The sequence below is a fragment of the Syngnathoides biaculeatus genome, chromosome 16 (assembly GCF_019802595.1).
Source record: "Syngnathoides biaculeatus isolate LvHL_M chromosome 16, ASM1980259v1, whole genome shotgun sequence".
Classification (NCBI taxonomy): domain Eukaryota; kingdom Metazoa; phylum Chordata; class Actinopteri; order Syngnathiformes; family Syngnathidae; genus Syngnathoides; species Syngnathoides biaculeatus.
The window spans coordinates 18,721,138-18,743,220 of NC_084655.1; the positions used below are offsets into that span (position 1 = coordinate 18,721,138).

Genomic DNA, 22,083 nt, shown 5'->3' on the forward strand with positions numbered 1-22,083 from the left:
TGCAATTGGCTGGCAACCAGTCCAGGGTGTCCCTCGCCTCCTCCCGTTAACAGCTAGGATAGGCTCCAGCACTCCCCGCGACCCTCGTGAGAATAAGCGGGGAAGAAAATGGATGGATGGATGGATGGATGATTATAATTAATTAAGGAGGAATTCAAATGACAGTCTATTAAATATATATTTGCAATTCACGCCACAAATGTGCAGTGATGCGAGGAAGTCAGACAGCAGTCAGGAAGCAGGCAAGCAGCAAACAACAACACACTTCCTTTCATATATTTCGTCCACATTTGGGATTCCAACTATTTATCGTGCAGTATCAAAGCCAAAGTCCTTGCAACATGGGTGTCAAACTCCTTTTCTCGTGGGCCACATTGTCATTCCGGTTTCCCTCAGAGGGCCGGTATGACTGTCATTTAGTCATCTCATCATATTTACCTAATCAATTTATGAACTAGTTTTGGAATCACAACTCAAGGGTAGTGTCTTTACCAACTATTCGTGTTGGGTAACCAAAAAATGCTTGTAATATCTCAACTTTATCATTTATGACATATGACAATTTGAAATTTCGGTACAGATTTTTTACAGGAATCGTGGAAATTGACCCTCAAGATTTGGCTTCGCAGGCCACATACAAATCATGTGGAGGGCCAGATGTGGCCCACGGGCCTTGAGTTTGACACCTATTTTTGGGGGGTAGGTGGGGGGGGTGTTTCTATACTGGTTGATACTCCATCAATACTGAAAATTGATGCTGACCCAATACCATTTGTGTACCCCAAAGAAGGGCGTTTTTGGATGAAACTGAGCTATTCATATGCATTTTGAAATATGCATGACATCATTTGACTTAAAATACATCCGCGTCTCGTTCAAGGGTTCCACCGTGAATCCTTTTAGCACACAGATGAGCGATTTAAGCCCCCCCCCCCCCCCCCCATGGCCCACGCAGATCACATAGACTGGGATCTGCGGTTCGGAAAGGTCAAGAGTTGAAGGTGGGACAGATGGCGGCCCCCGACTCATCAACTGCGTACGCAAGTCCCGGAGTGATTTTTCAAATGATTGTGTTGTTATTAATGTTTGCATTCAAGTATTTCATTGTTTATGCCCTTCCAGATAGTACTGGTCCGTACTGGTTTGCCAATACGGGAATTTGGGGAGATTATAAACAATCTGATTTGATTGAAAAAAAAAAAAAAAAAGAGTAAATCCACACACGCTGGCCTTCAATCTCGCAGGCACTCCTGCTGTCCCACAAACCCACTTCTTAATCCCAAATCTGTTTTTATTTTTTATTTTTTTTTGTTAGTCCTATTTTGCGGGCACCGCATCACCGTAAATCCCCTCTGACTAAATATCACCCTGCCCCCCTCCCGACCCGGCTCGCTCGTCCATATTTCGGGCACGGCAGCTGGCATCACCATCATCATCATTACCCTGGAACCTGTTCCGGAACACTCGCCGCTGGATAGTGGACCTGGACGAGGTCACCGTGGGAGGTTTCCCGCGTCCCGAGCCGATTTTCCGAGACCAGTTCCGAGACGGACCCGACAAAGCTATCTGCTCATCTTAAAAGCGGGAATTGTGCCAAAATGGAATATGTAATATCAGACGAGCCGCGAGGGCAGCAATTTGCCCGGCGATAGGATGAAGAGACTCGACGGATTATTTTTAGCGGGATTTTTTTTGTTTGTGTGATCGTTAAAAGTCCCCCAAAGAACACTTTTTTTTTTTTGGGAGAAGCTATTCTGGGAAATATTCAGATATATTCCGCAGCAAACAACGAGACCCCCCCCCCCCTCCCCGACTTCACTTGCATGCAAACGGCCGCTGTGATTTTACCAAATATGCATTAGCATCACAACATTCAACGATTTAAAGTATTGAGTGGAGGAGGGCGGGGGGGGGGGGGAGCTGCGCGCTCTCGGCCGGTGGCAGCATCAGGACCAGCATCCGATGCGCGTGCCCGCACCGGCAGAGCCTGCCCGGGGAAGAAGAGGAGTTGGAGGAGTTAAAGTTTGCTCCGGGTGGGAGGGAAAAAAAAAAAAAAGAAAAGATGCGATGAGAAGAGAAGAGCACGCTGCGGAGAGATTCTACCCGTCTAATTAACATTTCCGATGCGGGGGAAAGACGCCCGAAAGTGAAGGATGACTTGCAAAATATTGACTTTATGCCTCTTGTGTTTGGCTGTGCGGCGCTGCTCGTCACGTGAGTCTTGTCATACAATAAAATGTGCGGTATTTTTGTTTTTTGTTTGTTTGTTTACAGCCATTTTCTTGCCGGTTTTTTTTTTTTTGTGTGTGTGTGTGGAAAAAGTTGCATGCAAAAAGAATCTGCGAAGGAAGGGGATACTGTTTCTGCGTTGTGATCCGGAAGGGCATATTGTAATCCCGACAGCGCGCCTTCTCGGTATAAATGTGTTATTATTATGATTTTTTTTTTAATTATTATTAGTGAATGCGATGCTAGGGGTTGCCGTCAATCGTTTCGTGCTGCTTGCGTTGCACGCACACCCGCAAGCGGGGAGCAGCGTCAGTCCCGCGGAATTAAGGTGAGCGGCGCGGGGGGGGGGGGGGGGGTGGACTGCGTCTGCATTGCAGTGCTTTCACTCCGCACGCAAGTTTGTGCCCGGCGCAGCCTCAACTTGCGCCGCCGGGACAACGCCGCAGAGTCGATGCGGCAGCGTCGAACGCCTCGCGGGCGCATAGCGCGGTTTGGGGAGTCGCGGGGATGGCGGATGAAAAGCTTGAGACCGCGGCTCTGAGTCCCTGGTGGGACCAGCCCACTGCAGCATTTTTTGGGGTGGGAGTGAGGGCGGGGGTGGGGGGTAGGGCCATTACCTGTCAATCAAATAACCTCCACGCACTGTACTTTGGAGGGGGCAAGGGTCCCCCTTTACTCAGATATTACGTCATGCTTAAACTGGCTGCAAAATGACGCGATTTTAAGATGAGTGCAATTTTCTGTATGATATGGTTTATTAATCTTATTTACATCCAATAAGTGTGAAAGTGAGGGTGAAATCCCGCATTCCATGAAGTTTTAACGATGCAGCATGCCGGTCATGACTCAGTAGTTCTGCAGCGGGAGAGGGAGGAGGGTTGGGCAATTAGTCACGTGGCCCATCCATTTTTATTTTTGAGCTGCTTATCCTCAAGACGGTCGCGGGGAGTGCTGGAGCCTATGCCAGCTGTCAACGGGCAGGAGGCGGGGTACACCCTGAACTGGTTGCCAGCCAATCGCACGGAACATAGAGACAAACAGTCGCACTCACAATCATACCTAGGGGCAACTTAGAGGAAACCGGAGTGCCCCGGAGAAAACCCACGCAGGGGAGAACATGCAAAATCCACACGGGCGGGGGCCAGGATTTGAATCCCGGTCCTCAGAACTGCAAGACCAACGCTGTACAGCTCCCTAGTTTGGTATATATATATACATTCATCCATTTTCTTTGGCGCTTATCCTCACGAGGGTCGCAGGGAGTGCTATCCTAGCTGTCATCAGGCAGAAGGCGGAGGACAGCCTCAACTGGTTGCCAGCCAATCGCAGGGCACATAGAGTCAAACAGTCGCACTTCATAATCACACCTAGGGGCAATTTAGAGTGTCCAATTAATGTTGCGTGTTTTTGGGATGTGGGAGGAAACCGGAGTGCCCACCTGGAGGGAACCCACGCAGGAACAGGGAGAACATGCAAACTCCACACAGGCGAGGGCCGGGATTTGAACCCCGGTCCTCAGAACTGTAAGGAGCCATCTTACTTTTCAAATGGCTAATCTTGAATGAAGTGGAAGTTGAGCAAACGCTAAGTGGAGGCCCCCATTTTGTGGGCCAACTACCGTATGCTGAATGTGTACAGTGGAGATGGGTCAGATGAAAATGGAAAATGGACCGCTTTATTGTTATTATAGGCTCTCTATAAGCGGCCAATAAAGTGCTTATAAAGCTAACAGTAATAAGGAAGGCTCCATACGGTGCCCGCAGCAACCGAGAAAGGGGTTTCAAGTGCCCACAGTAATAAAGAAAGGCCGTCGTCGACCGTGCCATCGTGACGAGGAGAGTGCCTAGAAGTAATTACAAAAGTTGAGTCCATTAGTGTCTAGAAAAACCACCTATAGTGCTGACAGTGACTAGAGAGGCCACCCATCGAGTCTAGAAAGGCTCGCAGTGACTAGAGAAGCTGCCTATAGTGCGGGACTCTCAAAATCGCAGTCCGAGGGGCCAATTTAGGCCCGGGAGACTATATTTTGAAACCCGCTTACACTTCTGAGCCACCATAGCGCAGGCTCACGGTGAATTTCATCGACAAGTCGCCAAAGTCAATTCCCAAATCGGGTCCCTTGGTTGAAATGTAATTCTGAAGGGAAAATGTACGCCGCCACCCAGTCCCAGTCGGGTCTTTCTCAAAACCCGTCACAAAGACACCGGCGACGCTTGTCAGGAACCCGTCGGGTACCCCGATGTGTCTTATATGCACTGAGAAAGTTGCGGTGCTCAAGAAATACAGCATCGGATGTCTACGACTCAACTAGATAAAATACCTGGGAAATGAGCGAGAGGACCAGTGGTTTCGCGACGATGGTGATTAGAAAGGCTGGATTTTGTGCTATGCGCTACCAAAAAAAAAAAACTGGCTATGCTCCCGGTATCAAGACAAAAAGGCTGCCAATAGTTTAATACCCAAATTGCCTGTTGTAAGAATAAAAATTATGGCGTGCCAAAGTAACTCGCTAGGTTGCAGATATGTCAAATTTGTAGGCTGTCCGTAGTGACCACGAAGGCTAACTGTTGGAAGTAGAACGGCTAGCAAACGTTCACATTGTGATTATGCTTTAAAAAATGGTTTAATGTCCATAAAATTCAAAATATCGGGGCAATGGTTTTGACATTATCACAGGCTAAAGTGGGCCGAAGTCGACAAGTCCATATATATATCTTATTCACGATTGCAGTTTGGTGACATTGAGCTTTTTTCTAGATAAGAGGAAAAGTCTATGTTGATAAAATCATAAAATATTAAAAAAAAGTAGAAAGCATAAAGTATTAGGGCAATTGTTCCGTGACATGGCCATAAGTTGAGATGTTCACATAAATTTTGGTGACAATTGATTGCAGTTCTGTGACATGAAACTACGTTGAGAATATAAATTGAGTGCTGGATTTCACCGTGACTCCCTTGCCAGTCTGCAGGAGACGTCGTGCAGATGTGGTGACTCCAATAACCATCATGTCCCGAACTAGTATCTGGGCCAGTGAAATCGCGGTCCGTAGTACATGGATAGGCTGCCTGTAGTGCCAGTAGTAACTAGAAAGTTTGGATAAAATGCCCATTTCGGTTTGTAATTCCCTATCGAGTCCACAAGGTGCAAACAAAGCACTACTTTTCTATTAGACAGGGCTGTGGCCTGTTGAAATTAAGTCAGTTTGCCCCCTTTCAAGGAAAAAAATGAAGGACAGAAAAAAAACATCCGCTAATTGTCGAATTCGTAGTGAAATCGCACACACGACCAAAAGAACTCCCTGTCACGCTTATTGTGAGTCGAGAGTAATCCATTATGTGTGGTGTCGATAATGATTTGGAACATCGGTCATAAAGTGAAGAAATTAAGTATTTGAACACCCCGCTATATTGCAAGTGCTCCCACTTAGAAATCATGGAGCGGTCTGAAATTTTCATTGTAGGTGCTTGTCCGCTGTGAGAGAGAGAATCTAAACAGAAAAATCCAGAAATCGCAATGTATGATTTTTGTAACGATTTATTCGTGTGATACAGCTGCAAATAAGTATTTGAAAACCTGAGAAAACCAATGTTAGCCTTTGTTTGCAATGAATGAGGTCAAACGTTTCCTGTAGTTGTTCACCAGGTTTGCACACACTGCAGGAGGGATTTTGGCCCACTCCTCCACACAGATCTTCTCTAGAACAGACGGGTTTCTGGGCTGTCGCCGAGAAACACCTATTTTAGCTCCCTCCAAATATTTTTCTTGGGTTTAGGTCTGGAAACTGCCTTGATATGCTTCTTGAGGAGCCACTCCTTGAGTTTCCCGGCTGTGTTCTTCGGGTCATTGTCATGTTGAAAGATCCAGCCGCGACCCATCTTCAAGTGGTTGTTCCCCAAAATTTCACAATGGCACAATGGCCGCGGTCATCCTCTCCTTAATACAGCGCAGTCGTCCAGCCCCGTGTGCAGAAAAACACCCCCGAAGCATGATGCCACCACCCTCATGCTTCACAGTAGGGATGGTGTTCTTGGGATGGAACTCATCAGTCGTCTTCCTCCAAACACGGTTAATGGAATTAGAACAAAAAGTTCAATTTTGGTCTCATTTAACCGTCGGGATGGTGTTATCTTATTTTCTTCACTGTAGATACTGTAGCAAACAGAAAAGGCTGCCCGTAGAGTCTACAGTGCTAGAAAAGCTGCATAAAGTCCACATAGCGACTATGAGGCTGTCAACAGTAACAATAGTGACAGCAGCGTCACGGTTTGGATGCAGCGGGGGGAAGGTACCCGCCCACCCTCCGCCTCCTCGTCCTCCGACCGCTCTCTGCACAACGCCGCTGCGGGACGGACATGTCAGCTCGCCGGGCCCGTCCCACTCTCACGCAGAACACTGATGAGTCAGCACAAATGGAGCCGGCGTTCTAAATGCGGCCGCAGTGTTTCCGCGCCGCAGACGCTTACTGATGAATTTGTAATCGGTGCAGGGGATAGAGATGGCAGCTCGGGGGGGCACCTTGAATTGTGCACTCGGGCCTCAGGTTTGCAACTTGACAACGCCGTCTACTGGGACGTGGCGAAGGAAATACAGTCAGTGCCTCGCTTTTGTTACTTCTGGAGGTACTGAAGCCAATCAACATGTCTTCCATCGGGAGCAATGCAGAATATTCCGGTTCTAGCTCAGGTTGCGAACTAGTACGAGGTCTGTCAGAGGATGCAGAGGCAGCAGGAAGGTCACATTAACCTTCCTGGCGACGACTCGTCCACCTGGTTGTGCCCTTGAAAGGAGTGACGCTGAGCTACGCTAGCATCCTTCCTTTTTTTTTTTGGACTCCCGTTCTGGGCTCTCAGGGTGCCGGGACTTCTATCCACCCACCGTGACACAAGCGAGACAAACGAGAAGGACTGCGGCTTTTAATAGTCGGACAAGCAACTGACCTTGACACAAAAGTGAAAGAGATTTTGATGAAATAATACCGGGCAATTTTGCATTTCCTTTGAAAATATAACGCAACTACTGAGGGTATGCATTCGTTTTTTTGTTTGTAAGGCGAGACTCCATTTTGTTTGCAACTAACAAAAGTTCTCCTCATCTTGTTGTTTTCTTCTTTCTTTGTTGTGATTTCGTTTCTAATGTATTGTCGGATCGATTTGTGCTTTATTCAAACTCATTTTTACTGTTTTTCCCCCCTTCATTTTCTTCTCCACGCATTTGCCCATAGAAGAATGTGTGGATCCGCTGGTGTCCGGCCTCTATGCTTCTTCCTTCCTGGCCTCCTCCAGATATAACTTCCTGTACTCTGCCAATTTTGCCAAATTGTACGGTAGGTTCACAACAAATGATACGTAGCTAGCGAGATGAATCTTAGGGCATTGGAACTATCTGCAAAACACGTCTTGTTATTCCTCCTAGGCAGCAGCGGGTGGTCGCCCTCCCCCAGGGATCGGCAGCCGTGGTTGCAGGTGGACCTGGGCAGGAAGTACCGCCTGAGGGCCATCGCCACCCAGGGCACCTTCAACTCGTACGACTGGGTCACCAAGTACACCCTCCTATACGGAGACCGGCCGGACTCTTGGACGCCGTATATTATGAAAGGAGGAAACTCGGTGAGTGTTCTAGGAGGGAAGGTTTTGGTTTTGGTCCCTTAGTGGGACGATTGGAGGGACAAGACTGGAGGTTTTCACAGTCTCATTGTGTAGACACATATCCTAAGTCATATCTACTAATTTATCTATTTATCTGTCCGGTTCTGTGTCCTCCCAAGCAGGGATCCCTATTTCAGGAAAAGCTCATCTAGAGTTGTTTGACCAGGAGTGCACCCTGGGCATACCCAGGTCTTGTCCCCTCCATTGTGGTCTGCTGAAAGAACTTTCAAACTTCTTGACACTTAGCCGTAACCTTTTTTCACAACTTGTGACTCGGAACTAAAGTCGGAGTTTGGGTTTGGCATGACTGTCTTTTTACCTCAGCAGTGCAGGAAAGTAAATGTATCACTGCAGACGCAAGGGAAATCCGATTTTTTTGATCTGAGCATTCAACATTCTCCCAAGAGTGAGGCTTCCATCAGAGCTATAAGTGAGGTTCCTGCAATACCAAAGGCCAAGGATCACTTGTGAACTCAAGTACCTGCATTCCATTTACTGGATACTCAGTACAGTATAGTCAGTCTTGCATTCAGCGGGACTTCAATTGTGTTCATTGTTAAACGTACCGGACTGAAAAAAAGTACATGATCTCAAACACCAACAAAGCTAATCTCATCACCGCTTTATCACTCCAGTGTATTAACAGGGCTGCGACTCAATAACGCCCCCCCCCCCCCCCCCCCCGCCCTTTGTCTGTTTGCAGACTCTGCCCGGGAACTGGAACTACTACCAGGTGAAGAGGAACGTCTTTCATTACGCCTTTACCGCTAAACACATTCGCCTGCTGCCTCTGGCGTGGAACACGGAGAACGGAGGGAAGATCGGTGTGAGGTTGGAGTTGTTTGGATGCCATTATGGTAAAAAAAAAAAAAATAATAATAATCCAGCGTGGTCACTTTTTGGACTGTTTTTAATCTGTATTTTTAAAATCTGCCCCATTCCCCTCAGATTCCTATGTGCTGCAATACAACGGGGACGACTCAGTGGTTTATATGTACCCCGGGAAGAGGTCCCGCACCCTCAACGACCACATTGCCATAAACTTCAAAACCCTGGAGCAGGATGGTGTGCTATTACATAGTGATGGAGTTCAGGGAGACCGATTCACCCTCGAGCTCAAGAGAGGGCGACTCTACCTGCACATTAGCCTGGGTACACCCCGAGATACAGATTAAAGTAGAGTTTACCGACCCTCTTGTTGTAGGGAGGTGATCAAGAATCCATTTTCTTTGCCTGTTTCAGGAAGTAGCGTCATACACAAAACAGACGGTCAGACTACTTTGGTAGCTGGCAGCCTTCTCGACAACCTACACTGGCACTATGTCACCATCAAGCGCTCGGGTCGTCAGGTGAACTTCACCGTGGACAGCCAGACGGTGACGGGCATCTGCAACGGAGAGTTTACTCACCTGGATCTGGACAATAAGGTACATTTAAGACAGTCAGCATTCCAAGATGCCCCTCTTTTGATTATCTGGGTCTGTCTTCTAGTTGTATGTCGGTGGTGTGATCGAGCCAAAAATGCCTCATCTCCCCACCACCCCGAATTTCCGTGGCTGCCTTGAAAACATTTTCATCAATGACATCAACATCATTTACAAGGCTAAGCGGGAAGAAGAGGACATCGTCATACCAAGAAAGGTATTCTGTCGAGCGTTTCAATCAACATGGGAGAGAGTCGTGATGAGTGGGGTGCAAAAGGGGGTGGGGAACAGCGGTCCCCAGAGACATTTTTCCAGCCAAGCGTTTTTGAGAACTGCCCAAAACCTGTACCCCTTCTCGCACATTGGTTTACTAGGTAGGAAAACCTCCATACAAACCCCCCCCCCCCCGACCCCCCACGTCCATTGATGAGTTTTCCAAGGGCATCAACAATTGAAATGTTTCTAATATTTTCATGACAGAAAAAGATGCACTTTGCCTGCCGGGATATTCTTCTCAAACCGATGACCTTTGCCGGACCCAACAACTACCTGCAAGTGCCGGGCTTCTTCAGAAAGCCGCGCATGTTCGTAAAGTTCAAGTTCCGCTCGTGGGACTACACGGGGCTGCTCATGTTTACACGCTTTGCCGACGACCTGGGCGCCTTGGAGCTCGGCCTGAGTGAGGGCCAGATCAATGTCACCATTTTTCAGCCCGGCAAGAAGAAACTACAATTTGCCGCAGGTGGACTTAGCGCAATGATCGGGCAGAGTTTGTGATGAGAATTCCTTAGCTAATAGTTTTTTCTCATGTGTCTAGGTTACAGGCTGAATGACGGTTACTGGCATTCAGTGGATTTGGCAGCCAGAGATAACCTCCTCACCCTCACAATTGACGAGGAGGAAGGTTCTCCGCTGAAGATCACCAACCCCTTCACGATACGCACTGGGGACCGCTACTTTTTTGGAGGTGAAGTGCTAACCGAGACGGCCTCAAAAACAAAGTCTACACTCGATCATTCACCCGTTGATGTTTCTCTGCCCAGGCTGTCCGAAAACCAACAACACCGTCAGGAAATGTGAAACGAAGCTGAACCGCTTCCACGGTTGCATGCAGCACATTTTCATCGACAACGAACAGCTCGACATCGACATTATCTTGCAACGACAGTGGGGGCGCTACGCTGAGCTCTTGTTGGGAACGTGCGGCATCACTGACAGGTGGGAAGTTAGCCCTCAATGTTTAGTCACCGCTGATGTTTGGCAAATATTGCATTTTGCGTTTTATAGATGCACCCCAAATCCGTGCGAGCACGAAGGCAGATGCATCCAGTCATGGGACGACTTCATCTGTCTCTGTGAAAACACGGGTTACAAAGGGGAAGTGTGTCACATGTGTAAGTCATAAACGCTTTCATTTCATCCCGTTTCCGAAGATAGAGCCGTCTCGTGTCATAGGAAGTGAATCGTTTTCATCCTCGCAGCCGTGTATAAAGAGTCGTGTGAGGCCTACAGACTCAGCGGAAAGTACTGGTCCGGGAACTACACCATTGATCCCGATTTGAGTGGACCGCTAAAGCCATTTGAAGTATACTGCAAAATGAAGTGTGAGTAAGACTCTCACGAATGACCTAATTACGTACGTTGCTTTCTAGCCTCGTCTACTCATCACCTTCCTATTCCTCGTACTGTTTCGAACCCTTCCAGCGTACAAAGCTTGGACTGTGATCTTGCACGACCGCGTGGACGGCACCAAGGTAACGGGGAGTTCAATTGACAAGCCGTACATCGGCAATGTCAACTACTGGAATGCATCTTGGGATGAAGTCACCGCCCTGGCCAACACCTCCCTGTACTGCGAGCAGTGGGTAGACTACTCTTGCTACAAATCCCGTTTCCTCAACACTCCCGGTGAGTCTGTCCGTTCAAATGCGGCGATGAAAGGCAAGGACTAGTATAGTGAGACTCTCTTTGCTTCAGGCGGAAGACCTTTTGGTTACTGGATTGGTCGCAATAACGAAAGTCACTATTACTGGGGGGGAACGTTCAGAGAGGTCCAAAAGTGTGGCTGCGCAATCAACCAGACCTGCGTTGACCCTAAGTATCAATGCAACTGTGATGCCGACTACAGACAATGGTGAGATAAGGACATGCAGTTTTATGGTCTGTTAGACTGACTTGAAGGGATAAGCATGGTCTTTGTTAACCGTCAGGTACTCCGATAAGGGTTACTTGGACTTTAGAGACCATCTTCCTGTCAGAAGGGTGGTGGTAGGTGACACCAACAGGACTGGCTCAGAAGCACAGTTCACCGTTGGACCTCTCCGCTGCCACGGCGATAGTGAGCTCAAAGTTTGTGTTTTATGATTTCAAGGTCTTTCAGTTGAGTACCCTTCCTCGGGTTCCGCTGTCTGCAGGAAACATCTGGAACACCATATCGTTCACCAAACCTGCCAACATAACCTTCCCCACCTTCAAGCCAGGCTCCAGCGCTGACATCTCATTCCACTTCAAGACATACAGATACGACTCAGTCTTCTTGGAAAATTCGGACGACCACCTGAGAAACTTTATCCGACTGGAGCTCAACAGTGAGTCCAACCAGCACCGAGCTTTTCTTTTCATTGGATTGACAAATTTTTGTAACTCTTTCTTCCTTCCAGCCACCCATAATCTTGTTTTCGTCTTTATGGTGGGGGATGGGATCCAGAATGTGACGCTCCGCTCCCCCGTGCCACTCAACGATAATGAGTGGCACTTTGTCCAGGCTGAGATTAATGTGAAATTGGCTCGGATCAAGGTTGATTACCAGCCTTGGACTGTCAAACGTTTCCCAAGTCAGACTTTTGTCACGATGAACTTCACCAATCCGCTTGTTGTCGGTAGGTCACCCGAAGAATGACTTAGGACTAAGGACCCTGGAAGGACATCGCATAACCATTGTCCTATGTAATAGGTTCACGCAACCGCACCCAAAAACCCTTCTTGGGTTGTCTCCGGGGGTTGCGGCTGAACGGTGTTCCTCTGGATTTGGAAGGGAAAGTCGATGAAGAAAAAGGTATACGGAGGAACTGTACCGGCCAGTGTCTCAACGCTACCATACCTTGCCGGAATAGCGGGCAATGTATTGAGGGCTATGCCTCCTACACCTGTGACTGCAACAACACTGCATTCGATGGGTTCTACTGCCATAAAGGTGAGTTCTTGGGAAAATTTGTCTATGCTGAAAATGAGGAAGGATTCAAAGCTGATTTGGCTCTTCCGTTGGTCTCGTTTAAGACATCGGAGCCTACTTTGAGCTTGGCTCCTGGCTGAAGTACAACGTACGGAAGAAACCCATATCCGACGAAGCAGCTTGGGCCAACTGGATTGACCCGCATTATGATAACTTCAGCCTGGGCTACAACGACACGGCAGACGACATTGAATTCAGCTTCAGCACCGTCTACACCCCGGCCGTGCTGCTCTACATCAGCTCCTTCGTCCACGACTACATTGCCGTCGTACTCAAGACTGACGGTAGGGACCGCGTGACAAAAGGAAATTCACTGTGCGCTGTACGCACTTGTCAATGCCTCCTGTCGACTTTCTTCACACAGGCAGCGTAGACCTGAGGTATAAACTAGGACTCATCACGCACAAATACGAGTTGACGCGACGAAACCTGGCTGATGGATACCCGCATTACATCAACATTACCAGACACAACAGGACCATCAAAACACAGGTCACTGCTCCGGTTCCTCCCGCCCTGTATACACTTAGACAAAAACAGTACCACCTTGGATCTTTTGTCATTCCCAAGACCCTTCGATAGTTTGCTGTAATGGCAAAGAGGTTTTACTTCAATTTACCACTAAGTTTCCACAACGGACGAAATCCAGATCTTTGTTTGTACGAACCAAATCCTTGCTCACGGCGTAGTTTCAAATGCAGAACAAAACGATAAATCAATCTCTCTGTCGGTACAGGTGGATTATATGGAGCCCATCGTTGAAAAGATAACTTTAGTGGAGGACGCAAGATTTGACTCTCCAAAGTCCATGTTCATGGGCAGAGTGATGGGTAATTTTTCTATTGCTGTCCAGAAAACACGTTTGTTTGTTTGTTTGTTTTAACGGACCGTATTTTGACCACGCCGTCTGTCTCTCAGAGGTCGGCGATATCGACTACGAAATCCAGAGGCATAACGCTCCGGGCTTCATCGGCTGCATCTCCGGTGTGAGGTACAATGTTTACGCACCTCTAAAGGCTCTCTTCCGGCCAAACGAAACGGACCCCCCGGTGACGACCCATGGTTACGTCTCGGAGTCCAACTGCGGCGCCTTCCCTCCTGTCCTGGGTTACGTCCCGTGGGAGGTGGATCCCTGGTTTACCACCATAGGTGTGCCAGTTCACACGCAAATACAGATGTAAACAGTAAACACGGTATTTCTATTCTTATTGTGCATATTTACCTTTCAGATTATATTTACATCCATGACGACCTTGGCCTATTCTGGATAATAGGTGAGTCCTTCACACTCATAGGTATTGATCATCATGATTATCTGTGTTTCCAAATTAATTAAAGGTGCCATATTTTACCAAAACAACTTTTTCTAGTATTTGGGATGCAATAGAACGCCTTGGTAAATGTGAAATATGAATGAAAACCATCCTCATGTTTTGAGGGGTTTTTCTGCCGTAAGACCTGAAATCAGTTCATTCAAATTTCTAAAACTGAGCTACATCACTAGTGAAGATCTCCGGCACCCTACCCGCCCCCCCTTAGCCAGGGTTGTCAACATAACATAAATGCGTACACCCACAAGTGGGTCGTCGACATAAATTCAACCAACTCGATAAAAGGAGGAAGTCTTAGCCATATACGGAGAATGCGGATACGAAACTGGGTCAAACAGAAGTAACTCTCAGAAGGGCCATTTTCTGGATACTCGTATGACAAAATCAAGGTGGGGTTTTTTTTCCAAATGACATTAAAACTTTCATATTAAAACATTTGATACCAAGTCCATGTTAGATAGTCAATTTACGGGGTCTAAAATGCCAAAATAGGGGACCTTTGAGCAAACACATTCATATATGGTGTTTTAAAAATGTGACAAAAATAACGTCCTTAAATTGATGACAATTTTATGATTTGTTTCAAAGGGATTAAAGGCTATAAAAACAGTAATTGGCCAGAAATTGATGTCAAGCCACAGTTTTCCACATTCTCCTCATGTCCAAATGATCTTCTTCAAAACATCATGTTTTATGATCAGAACAAAATCAGCTCCAAATATAAGCTTCTTTTACCTTTGAAAATGACCGCCTTCAATCATCATATTACGGATGCAGGGACAGTCTGTACCGACCCGCCCACTCGTTCCGCATCTGAGACCTTTACCGGATCATCTCTGTTTTTAGTCTGCTCTGGGCCTATTTTACGGCTCATCGTCTTACGGCCGCTAGCGGATAGACGTTGTGGATTAATACGTCACCGACGGTCAGATTGAGAGGTATTGTGCTAATGCGAGACGTTATCGTCAGAGATGACGTCAGGCGTACCAACATTGGACTTCCTGAGTCTGTGATACAGATGTGGATGTGACACGGTGGGTGGTTCTGTAGTTGGACAGGGTAGCAGAATTTGTGGTGGACATTAAAGATCTATCTATCTATCTATCTATCTATCTATCTATCTATCTATCTATCTATCTATCTATCTATCTATCTATCTATCTATCTATCTATCTATCTATCTATCTATCTATCTATCTATCTATCCACCTACCCATCGATCGATCTATCTATCTATCTATCTATCGAGTCATCCATTGTGTCATAGTATGGACACAATGGATGACAAATACTATAAAGAGAACAAAGACAAAAAAAAAAAGGATGTGAAATGCAATCACACTGTTGTCTGATGTATTGAACATTAGATTAGAGGTAACTAAAGAGAGGGCATATACAGTAAGTGAAATCGTCAAAAAAACACATTTTGGCTGATCAAAAGTGCAGTTATGTAAAAAAAAAAGTACGTACTGTCCCCCCTCACAAGCGCACCTCTTCGCCGAGTGACGCTTATCTGCTATTTTTTTATCCCACAGTCATTGTCATCCTGGCGTTGCTTCTTCTGCTGGCGGGCCTGTACAGCATTTACGTGTACGCGTACCAGCAGAAGGGCACCTACCGCACCAACGAGCCCAAACACCTGGAGTCGCCCAGCAGCTCCCGGCCGCTCACCGAGACGCTGCGACGGGAAAAGAAGATCCTCCCCGAAATAGACGAGGAGTTCAGGAGCGGCTAAGCTAATAACCCGCACGGTGGGACCAACGGGAGAGTGACTTTGGGAAGGACTTACGGGAAATAAGTTACATGACTTCGCATCGATTCTTTTGCTTATATTGGCGGTTCCTCTGAGGCAATTACTTTTGGGTTTAGCTAATATTACTATCTATGGGCCAAAAACTGGACAAGTCAAAGAGATCTACATAACAACGCCAGCTTGATAACTAGTCCGGATGGCTATGACCGGAGAAGTGGTCTGAGGATACCTCGTCACTTACTCTAACCCCCAAAATAGAGATATTAATTTGTCTGGAATTCATTTTGGTGGGTCGAAGTACCTGTTACTAGAAAACCGCAACAAAGTTGGTCCCTACGGCGTATACGCTTGACAAGCGAACAGAAATAATTTACGATCATCTGAATTGATCCGGGAAAAGCAGAACAGTGAGGACACTGTTCTGAGGACTGTGGTTAAAATCGAGGCCCCACCTGCGTGGATTTTCTCCGGGCACTCCGGTTTCCTCCCACATCCCAAAAAACATGCAGTCATTGAAGACTCTAAATTGCCCCTAGGTGTGATTGTCAGTGCGGCTGATGTGTCCTGCGATTGCCTGGCAACCGGTTCAGGGTGTACCCCGCCTCCTGCCCCATGACAGCTGGGATACGGTCCAGGACTCCTGCAACCCTTGTGAGGATACGCGGCTCAGATAATGGATGGATGATCTAGGAAAGGCAATTGGCCGACCAAAACTTTGTGAGTTCTACGTAGCGGAGAAGAAGTCAAGGAAAATGAGGAAGGAGTCCAAGCTCATCTCATAAAATATATGATTTAATCCATCATATCATATACTGTATATACCAAATCAAGTCCGTTAACTACCATGCAGGACTCTTGGGTGAAAGTATCAGAGTAACTTCAACCCACAAGCAATAACCTCAGAGGAAGAAAGCCAAATTACCACCAGAGTCACCTGGCTTAGGTTTTCCAATTCCTTCATCGCTTATTTTGTCGTTAAACATTTTTTTTCAGCCCCGACTGGGTGAGCCGCAACGCCTGGTGCTGTACAAAGTTTGTATTTTGTGAATTTTAAGACCGACCTGGAGGGTGAAATAATGAAGTGCCTCATCTGAGCGAGCCCCCATGCCAATAATGCCCCCACCCCCAACCCCAAACTTCCAGTAACCACAAAAGCTTCATCAGAAGTCGTTCGGATCCTGCCGATAACCCACCGTACGGACCGTGTCAAAACCCGCACCTTCGGTCGACAATCTGATGACATCACCACTCGAAATGCGTCCGCGCCCCCCGCCCCCCCCCAAAAAAAAAAAAAACGCAGCGTGTTCATAAAAATAAGACGACCCGAGTGACACGTTGTCGGAAAAAGCAAAACTATAACGATTGCAAGCGGTGCTGAGGTTTGTATTGTGTATTCTACGCGTAAAAGCTACAGTTAAACAGTGCATTAACTATACAGAATGAGATGTAAACGCAGTTCAGAGAGGCCGTACTGTACAGTATTAGTAGTAGATTGCAGTACCGCGGTTATTTAGCGCGGGGCTTCAGAGGATCGTGATGATGATTTATTCTGAGATATTCCATACAGGTTACATCTGTATTGCTCGTTCGCTTTTGTCCGAAAAAAAAAACCCCCCAACAACGATCAGGTGGAGACGCTAACAAATAAACATACACACAAACACACACACTCTAGGGTGCTTTCACACGTGCAATTTGGTTTAAAAATTCACTTGGCGTTTTTGTGAAATGTGTCCATTTCTTCTTTCTCCAATGGAAAGGCTGCATACTTGAACACGGTAAAAATAAAAAATACCCAAAGAAAAACAGTTTTTGACAATCTATCGGTTAAAATTGGACGGCACCAGATCGAATCCATCCATCCCGACTTCGTAGCGTGTGAAAGCGCCCTGAATCACAAAGTACATGCGCAGAGGACCATGATGGTGTAAAATGCCGAATTTTCCCGTTCAATTCACACACATTTGCCGGGTAGATTTACGCGCCACGTCGTAGCTCGGTAGGTAGCGGGAAAGCCGACCAGCGTCATTATCGCTCTTCGCTAGCGGCTAATATGAATGTGAAAAGACGCACGTAGCCAAGCATGAACACGCGACATGTTTCTTAGTTATAGTTCAGCCTGCAGGTGCACAACAGCGAGGCGTCGAAAGCAACTTTTTGAATGTGACGACGTACTGCTTTGCTCAGGACAAAGGATGCGAACATGACAGGGAGTCCGTAGGATTTAAGACGGTCTAGACCTAAGACGTTTCGACTTTACAACACCCGTGCCCCGTCCGCCATTTTGCCTGGCTAATGCTTGTCCGCGCCGGGAGTATCTTTACATTATCGCGCCAAAGAAGAAAGCTGTGTCTTTTAGCAATGCTTCTGCAGCCAAAAGAAACAAACCATGACCATGGAAACAAATCTCAAGATCATAAAAAGATTGGAGAAAGGAGAGACGTTCGGTCCGATCGGCCGAATTATTAAAGACAAACCCTGTTTTTTAGCGCTTGTGAAGAACGGTTCCGTTCCTACGTTGGATACAATGATCACAAAACAAGGTTCTCTGATACTTGTCGAGATGGAGAGGATTGAGGACCAGGTTCCGCTTCTTCTTCTCCATCCACCTCTCAGCAGTCATGCTAACTAAGTACGTCATCTTGTTTATTTCAATGTCTTTGTTTTTTATACAAAGTATTTTGATGTAAATTCCGACTTTAACGGCGGAATCCGACTTAATTCGAAATCCGAGTTAAGTCGCTACTCTAGGAACGGATCTCAGTCTTAGACCGAGGACTCCCTGTACTCGCTCCTTTTAGCTGCAACAAGCCGCCAACGCGGACATGTTGGTTGGGTTGTGCAACGACGAGATATCGCTAATGTATGCAAATGTACAGAGAGCAATTAAAGGCGCTATTTTTAAGAGTGCGCCAGAAAACGTGAATGTAAACGACAGGGTTGCTAGTACGCGGGAGTGTGTATGTTAGCATTACAAGTCGCTCTATTAGTCAGTGACTAGCTCCTCAACGTAGTGGCGTCATCTCACTCACCATACGTGGTCCCCCAAGTGTGTTTGTGTGTGCATGTGTATGGTTGTGTGTGTGTGTGTGTTCACTATTTGCCCACCAAGAGACGACAATAAACAAGCGGACCTGTGCACTGATGCCAACAACTCACGACTGTATGTAGTGCACCGGTACCGGTAAAGTAACAAGTGGCGTCTTGAGATACGAGTTTGATTCGTTTGCTCGTAAATCGAGTCATACAATCGTGCTCAGTGGCAGCATATATTGCAGTGATTTTTTTTTTAATGATCATAACCCCAAAAAAAGAGATTATTTTCGCCTCACAAAAATTAAATGAGCATACAAAACAAATTTAATGTAATAAATTTATTTTATTATGATTTATATATATGCTACAATTTGGAATAATATTTTTCTAACACGCAAGAGTGTTTACAGCTACTAAGATATCGAACACTGTTGAAAATATTGGTTGAGGGTGAATGTGTAATTTGAAAATTTGTAATTTTAAATAATTTTAATTACAAAAATAATCCAAAAATAAAATAATAAAAAAACAATATATTATTATATAGAATATTATATTTTATATACTTATATTAATATTAATATATAATAATTAAAAAATAAAATAATGTTAATAAATTCACTGAAAAAAATTGTGCTAATCTTTTCCTGAATATGTATTAGTCTATGGGTGAATGAGAGGCATTAAATTTGTGCAGGTTGTCGCATTCTGACGTTCAGCCCGTTTACTTGCATTACTTTACCGAGACAGATCCGCCACATCCAATATGGCGTACACACGGCTGAGCGACAAGCCGGTCATGAGTAAATTCTGTATAAGTCTATGGTAAAATTGCGATCTCCCTTTTTTTTGGGTAACGATATCGTTTCCATACACGAGTCTCCATATTATCTTTATTGTTTTGTGTCTCACTTAAGTGGATAGCTGACGTTAAGTTTAGTACATTTTTGTTCAAATATTAGCGAGCTAAACTGTGAATTGAAGCTATCTTACCTGCGTCTGAGCAATTAAGCCACTTCTCGTTCACGTGGTGTCTTTAATCTTGGAGTTGCAAACCGCGCATGTTGCTCTTTTCTTTCCCCTGACTTCATAAAAAAAAAAAAAGATAATCCATCGTCAATCTGAACGTTACTTCCGTGATTTTCGCTAAACATGGCAACCTAGTTCAGCCCCATCATCTGCTGACCGCCTCAGGGTTGCCAGATTGGCGGCAAGCAGACACAAGCAGCAATAATAATAATAATGGACCTTTCCGACCTGTCAATCACTCGTACAGTCATAGCCAATCAGATAGCCGCATTGGCTTGACACGCCCCTGCCGCCATGTTGTCCCACAACCAATACTGGTTGTCAGTAGCGTGCGCTTGAAAAAGTTACCATTCCGAAGGAAATGGTCCTCAGATGCGCTTAGGGGACATGTAATTTTGATAAAAGATATCCTGCGAGGTGACCAGGGACCCGGTTGATTGATATTCCAAGTTTGTAATGTTTTATGCCGGAGAGTCAGGGATAGTGATGCGTAAATGCGCGGTTTCACGCAAGAGAAATGTCTATTTGCCCATTTTTTAAATCACATCAGACTTTCAAGAAAGAGCACCGGCTTCGATTACGAGCCAAGTCAAGACTACAATGATGGTACTCGTGATCTTTCCAAGTAAAAAGTACTCATCTTGCTTTACATGCGCAGTACATTCCACTTTTTTATCCTGCTGGATGGCGTTCTGCTCCGTCCAAAATCCTAATTCCGTGTACATATCCTCGCGTGAAATAGCCGAAGTCCGACGCATTTGGCAACAAAAACATACCGCAATATTATCTGGAATACGCGATAGAGAATCGACTTCAAACCTGTTGTAGTTCGGTTGCCATTTTGGAAGCGTGTGGAAGATGGCAACGGTGGCTAAGGGGGCGGAGCTTAAGATCGCCAGTCAGAAAGTTCCGTTCTACCCCCCCCCCCCCAAAAAAAAGCACACTATATCGATAGTATGACTGATTTAGTGACATATTTTAAGTCAAGTCTTATTAATGTCGAGTCCGGGTCAACCCGAGTCTTTCATAAATTTAAGACAAGCAAGTTGCAAGTTGGACCACTCTTATCTCAAGGCGCCACTGCATTCACTTAGACAAGAGCGATAGCGTGCCGAGCGAACGTCAGCGGGTGCGTTGAACGCTGTGCGGAGCCTTAAGGTGACATCTGCCACCGGCCACCTCATTAGGGACACCACGGTGTCAAAGCCGAGGTCAGGGGGCCACATTTGGCCCGACTCGTCCTTTCACGTGGCCCGTGAAAGCAATTCATGTTTCTTGCCAAATTACCAAAAACTGGAAATTTGAAGAACATTTCGGTATTGCGAGCACTTCTTGTTACCAATCCCCCTTCTAAAATTATTAATAGTTTACTCGACTACTACTACTACTACCACTCGGCTACAATACAATTATGACGAACAACTCGGTGTACCTAACGAAGTGTCCACAAGTGACAGTTGTCTCAAGTGAAATGATGCTTAGCAGTTGTTTGTGGTTACACACCGACCATATTTTGTTTTTCACTTTTTTTTTTTTGTTTATGTTTTTGTGATATTGTCACTGTAAATGCCCATTGTCGTTATTCTTATTGTATAGATCAAAGTCAGACCAAACTCACCTCAATAAATTAAAAAAAAAAAAAAACAGTGTGAAGGAGCCCACGTGGTGTCGCGTTCGCGGAACCTCGGAGATGCGCCCGACCTTTATGGAGCAAAGGAGGCCATTTTGTATGTTAGAAAAACAAACTTATAACTGAAAAATGCCAAATATGTAATCAACAATAATTATTTAAACATTGGATTTGTAATAAATAAATAAAGAGGGATGACTTTTAAAAAAAAAAAGTTTAACATGAGGTCTATTGAGGGGTAGATGAGAAGCACAATTTCTGGAAAATAATATATAAATAGACGCATTATACTTGGAAAAAGTATGGTAATTAAACGAAGACCTGAAAAAAATCAAACACTCCCACTTGTACAAAATAAAAATAGATAATTGCTAATATTTTGAGCATATGGATAGCAGCAAATTAGTGATGCGCGTTGTACATTGGTAGAAGGGGTTTCCTGATTTTTTTTTAGGGCAACTTTGGGGGTGGGCATTACACTTCAGGACGCATGATACTCGAGAAATTACGGTAATTAAACAAAGACCTGGAAAAAAAAATCAAACGCTCCCACTTATGCAAAATCGAAATAGATAATTGCTAATATTTTGAGCATACGGATAGCAGCAAATTAGTGGTGCGCGTTGTACATTGGTAGAAGGATTTTGGGGATTTTTTTAGGTCAACTTTGGGGGTGCGCACATTATACTCGAGAAATTACGGTAATTAAACAAAGACCTTGAAAAAAAAAAATCAAACGCTCCCACTTATGCACAATAGAAATAGATAATTGC

At 45.7% G+C, this 22,083-nt stretch overlaps 1 protein-coding gene across 1 annotated transcript; it reads left to right on the forward strand.

The window, feature by feature from the left end:
- Positions 1 to 1,913: 1,913 nt before the first annotated feature.
- Positions 1,914 to 21,292, forward strand: cntnap1 (contactin associated protein 1). Its single transcript, XM_061845420.1, has 24 exons — positions 1,914 to 2,214; positions 7,452 to 7,553; positions 7,643 to 7,836; positions 8,579 to 8,732; positions 8,824 to 9,027; positions 9,118 to 9,302; positions 9,367 to 9,516; positions 9,780 to 10,041; positions 10,117 to 10,266; positions 10,343 to 10,517; positions 10,587 to 10,693; positions 10,781 to 10,903; positions 11,004 to 11,207; positions 11,277 to 11,433; positions 11,510 to 11,637; positions 11,714 to 11,887; positions 11,960 to 12,178; positions 12,253 to 12,492; positions 12,576 to 12,815; positions 12,896 to 13,023; positions 13,268 to 13,361; positions 13,450 to 13,680; positions 13,761 to 13,805; positions 15,398 to 21,292. Exons 1-24 carry the CDS (start codon positions 2,154 to 2,156, stop codon positions 15,595 to 15,597), a joined length of 3,927 nt encoding a protein of 1,308 aa, XP_061701404.1. The 5' UTR covers positions 1,914 to 2,153; the 3' UTR covers positions 15,598 to 21,292.
- Positions 21,293 to 22,083: the final 791 nt, after the last annotated feature.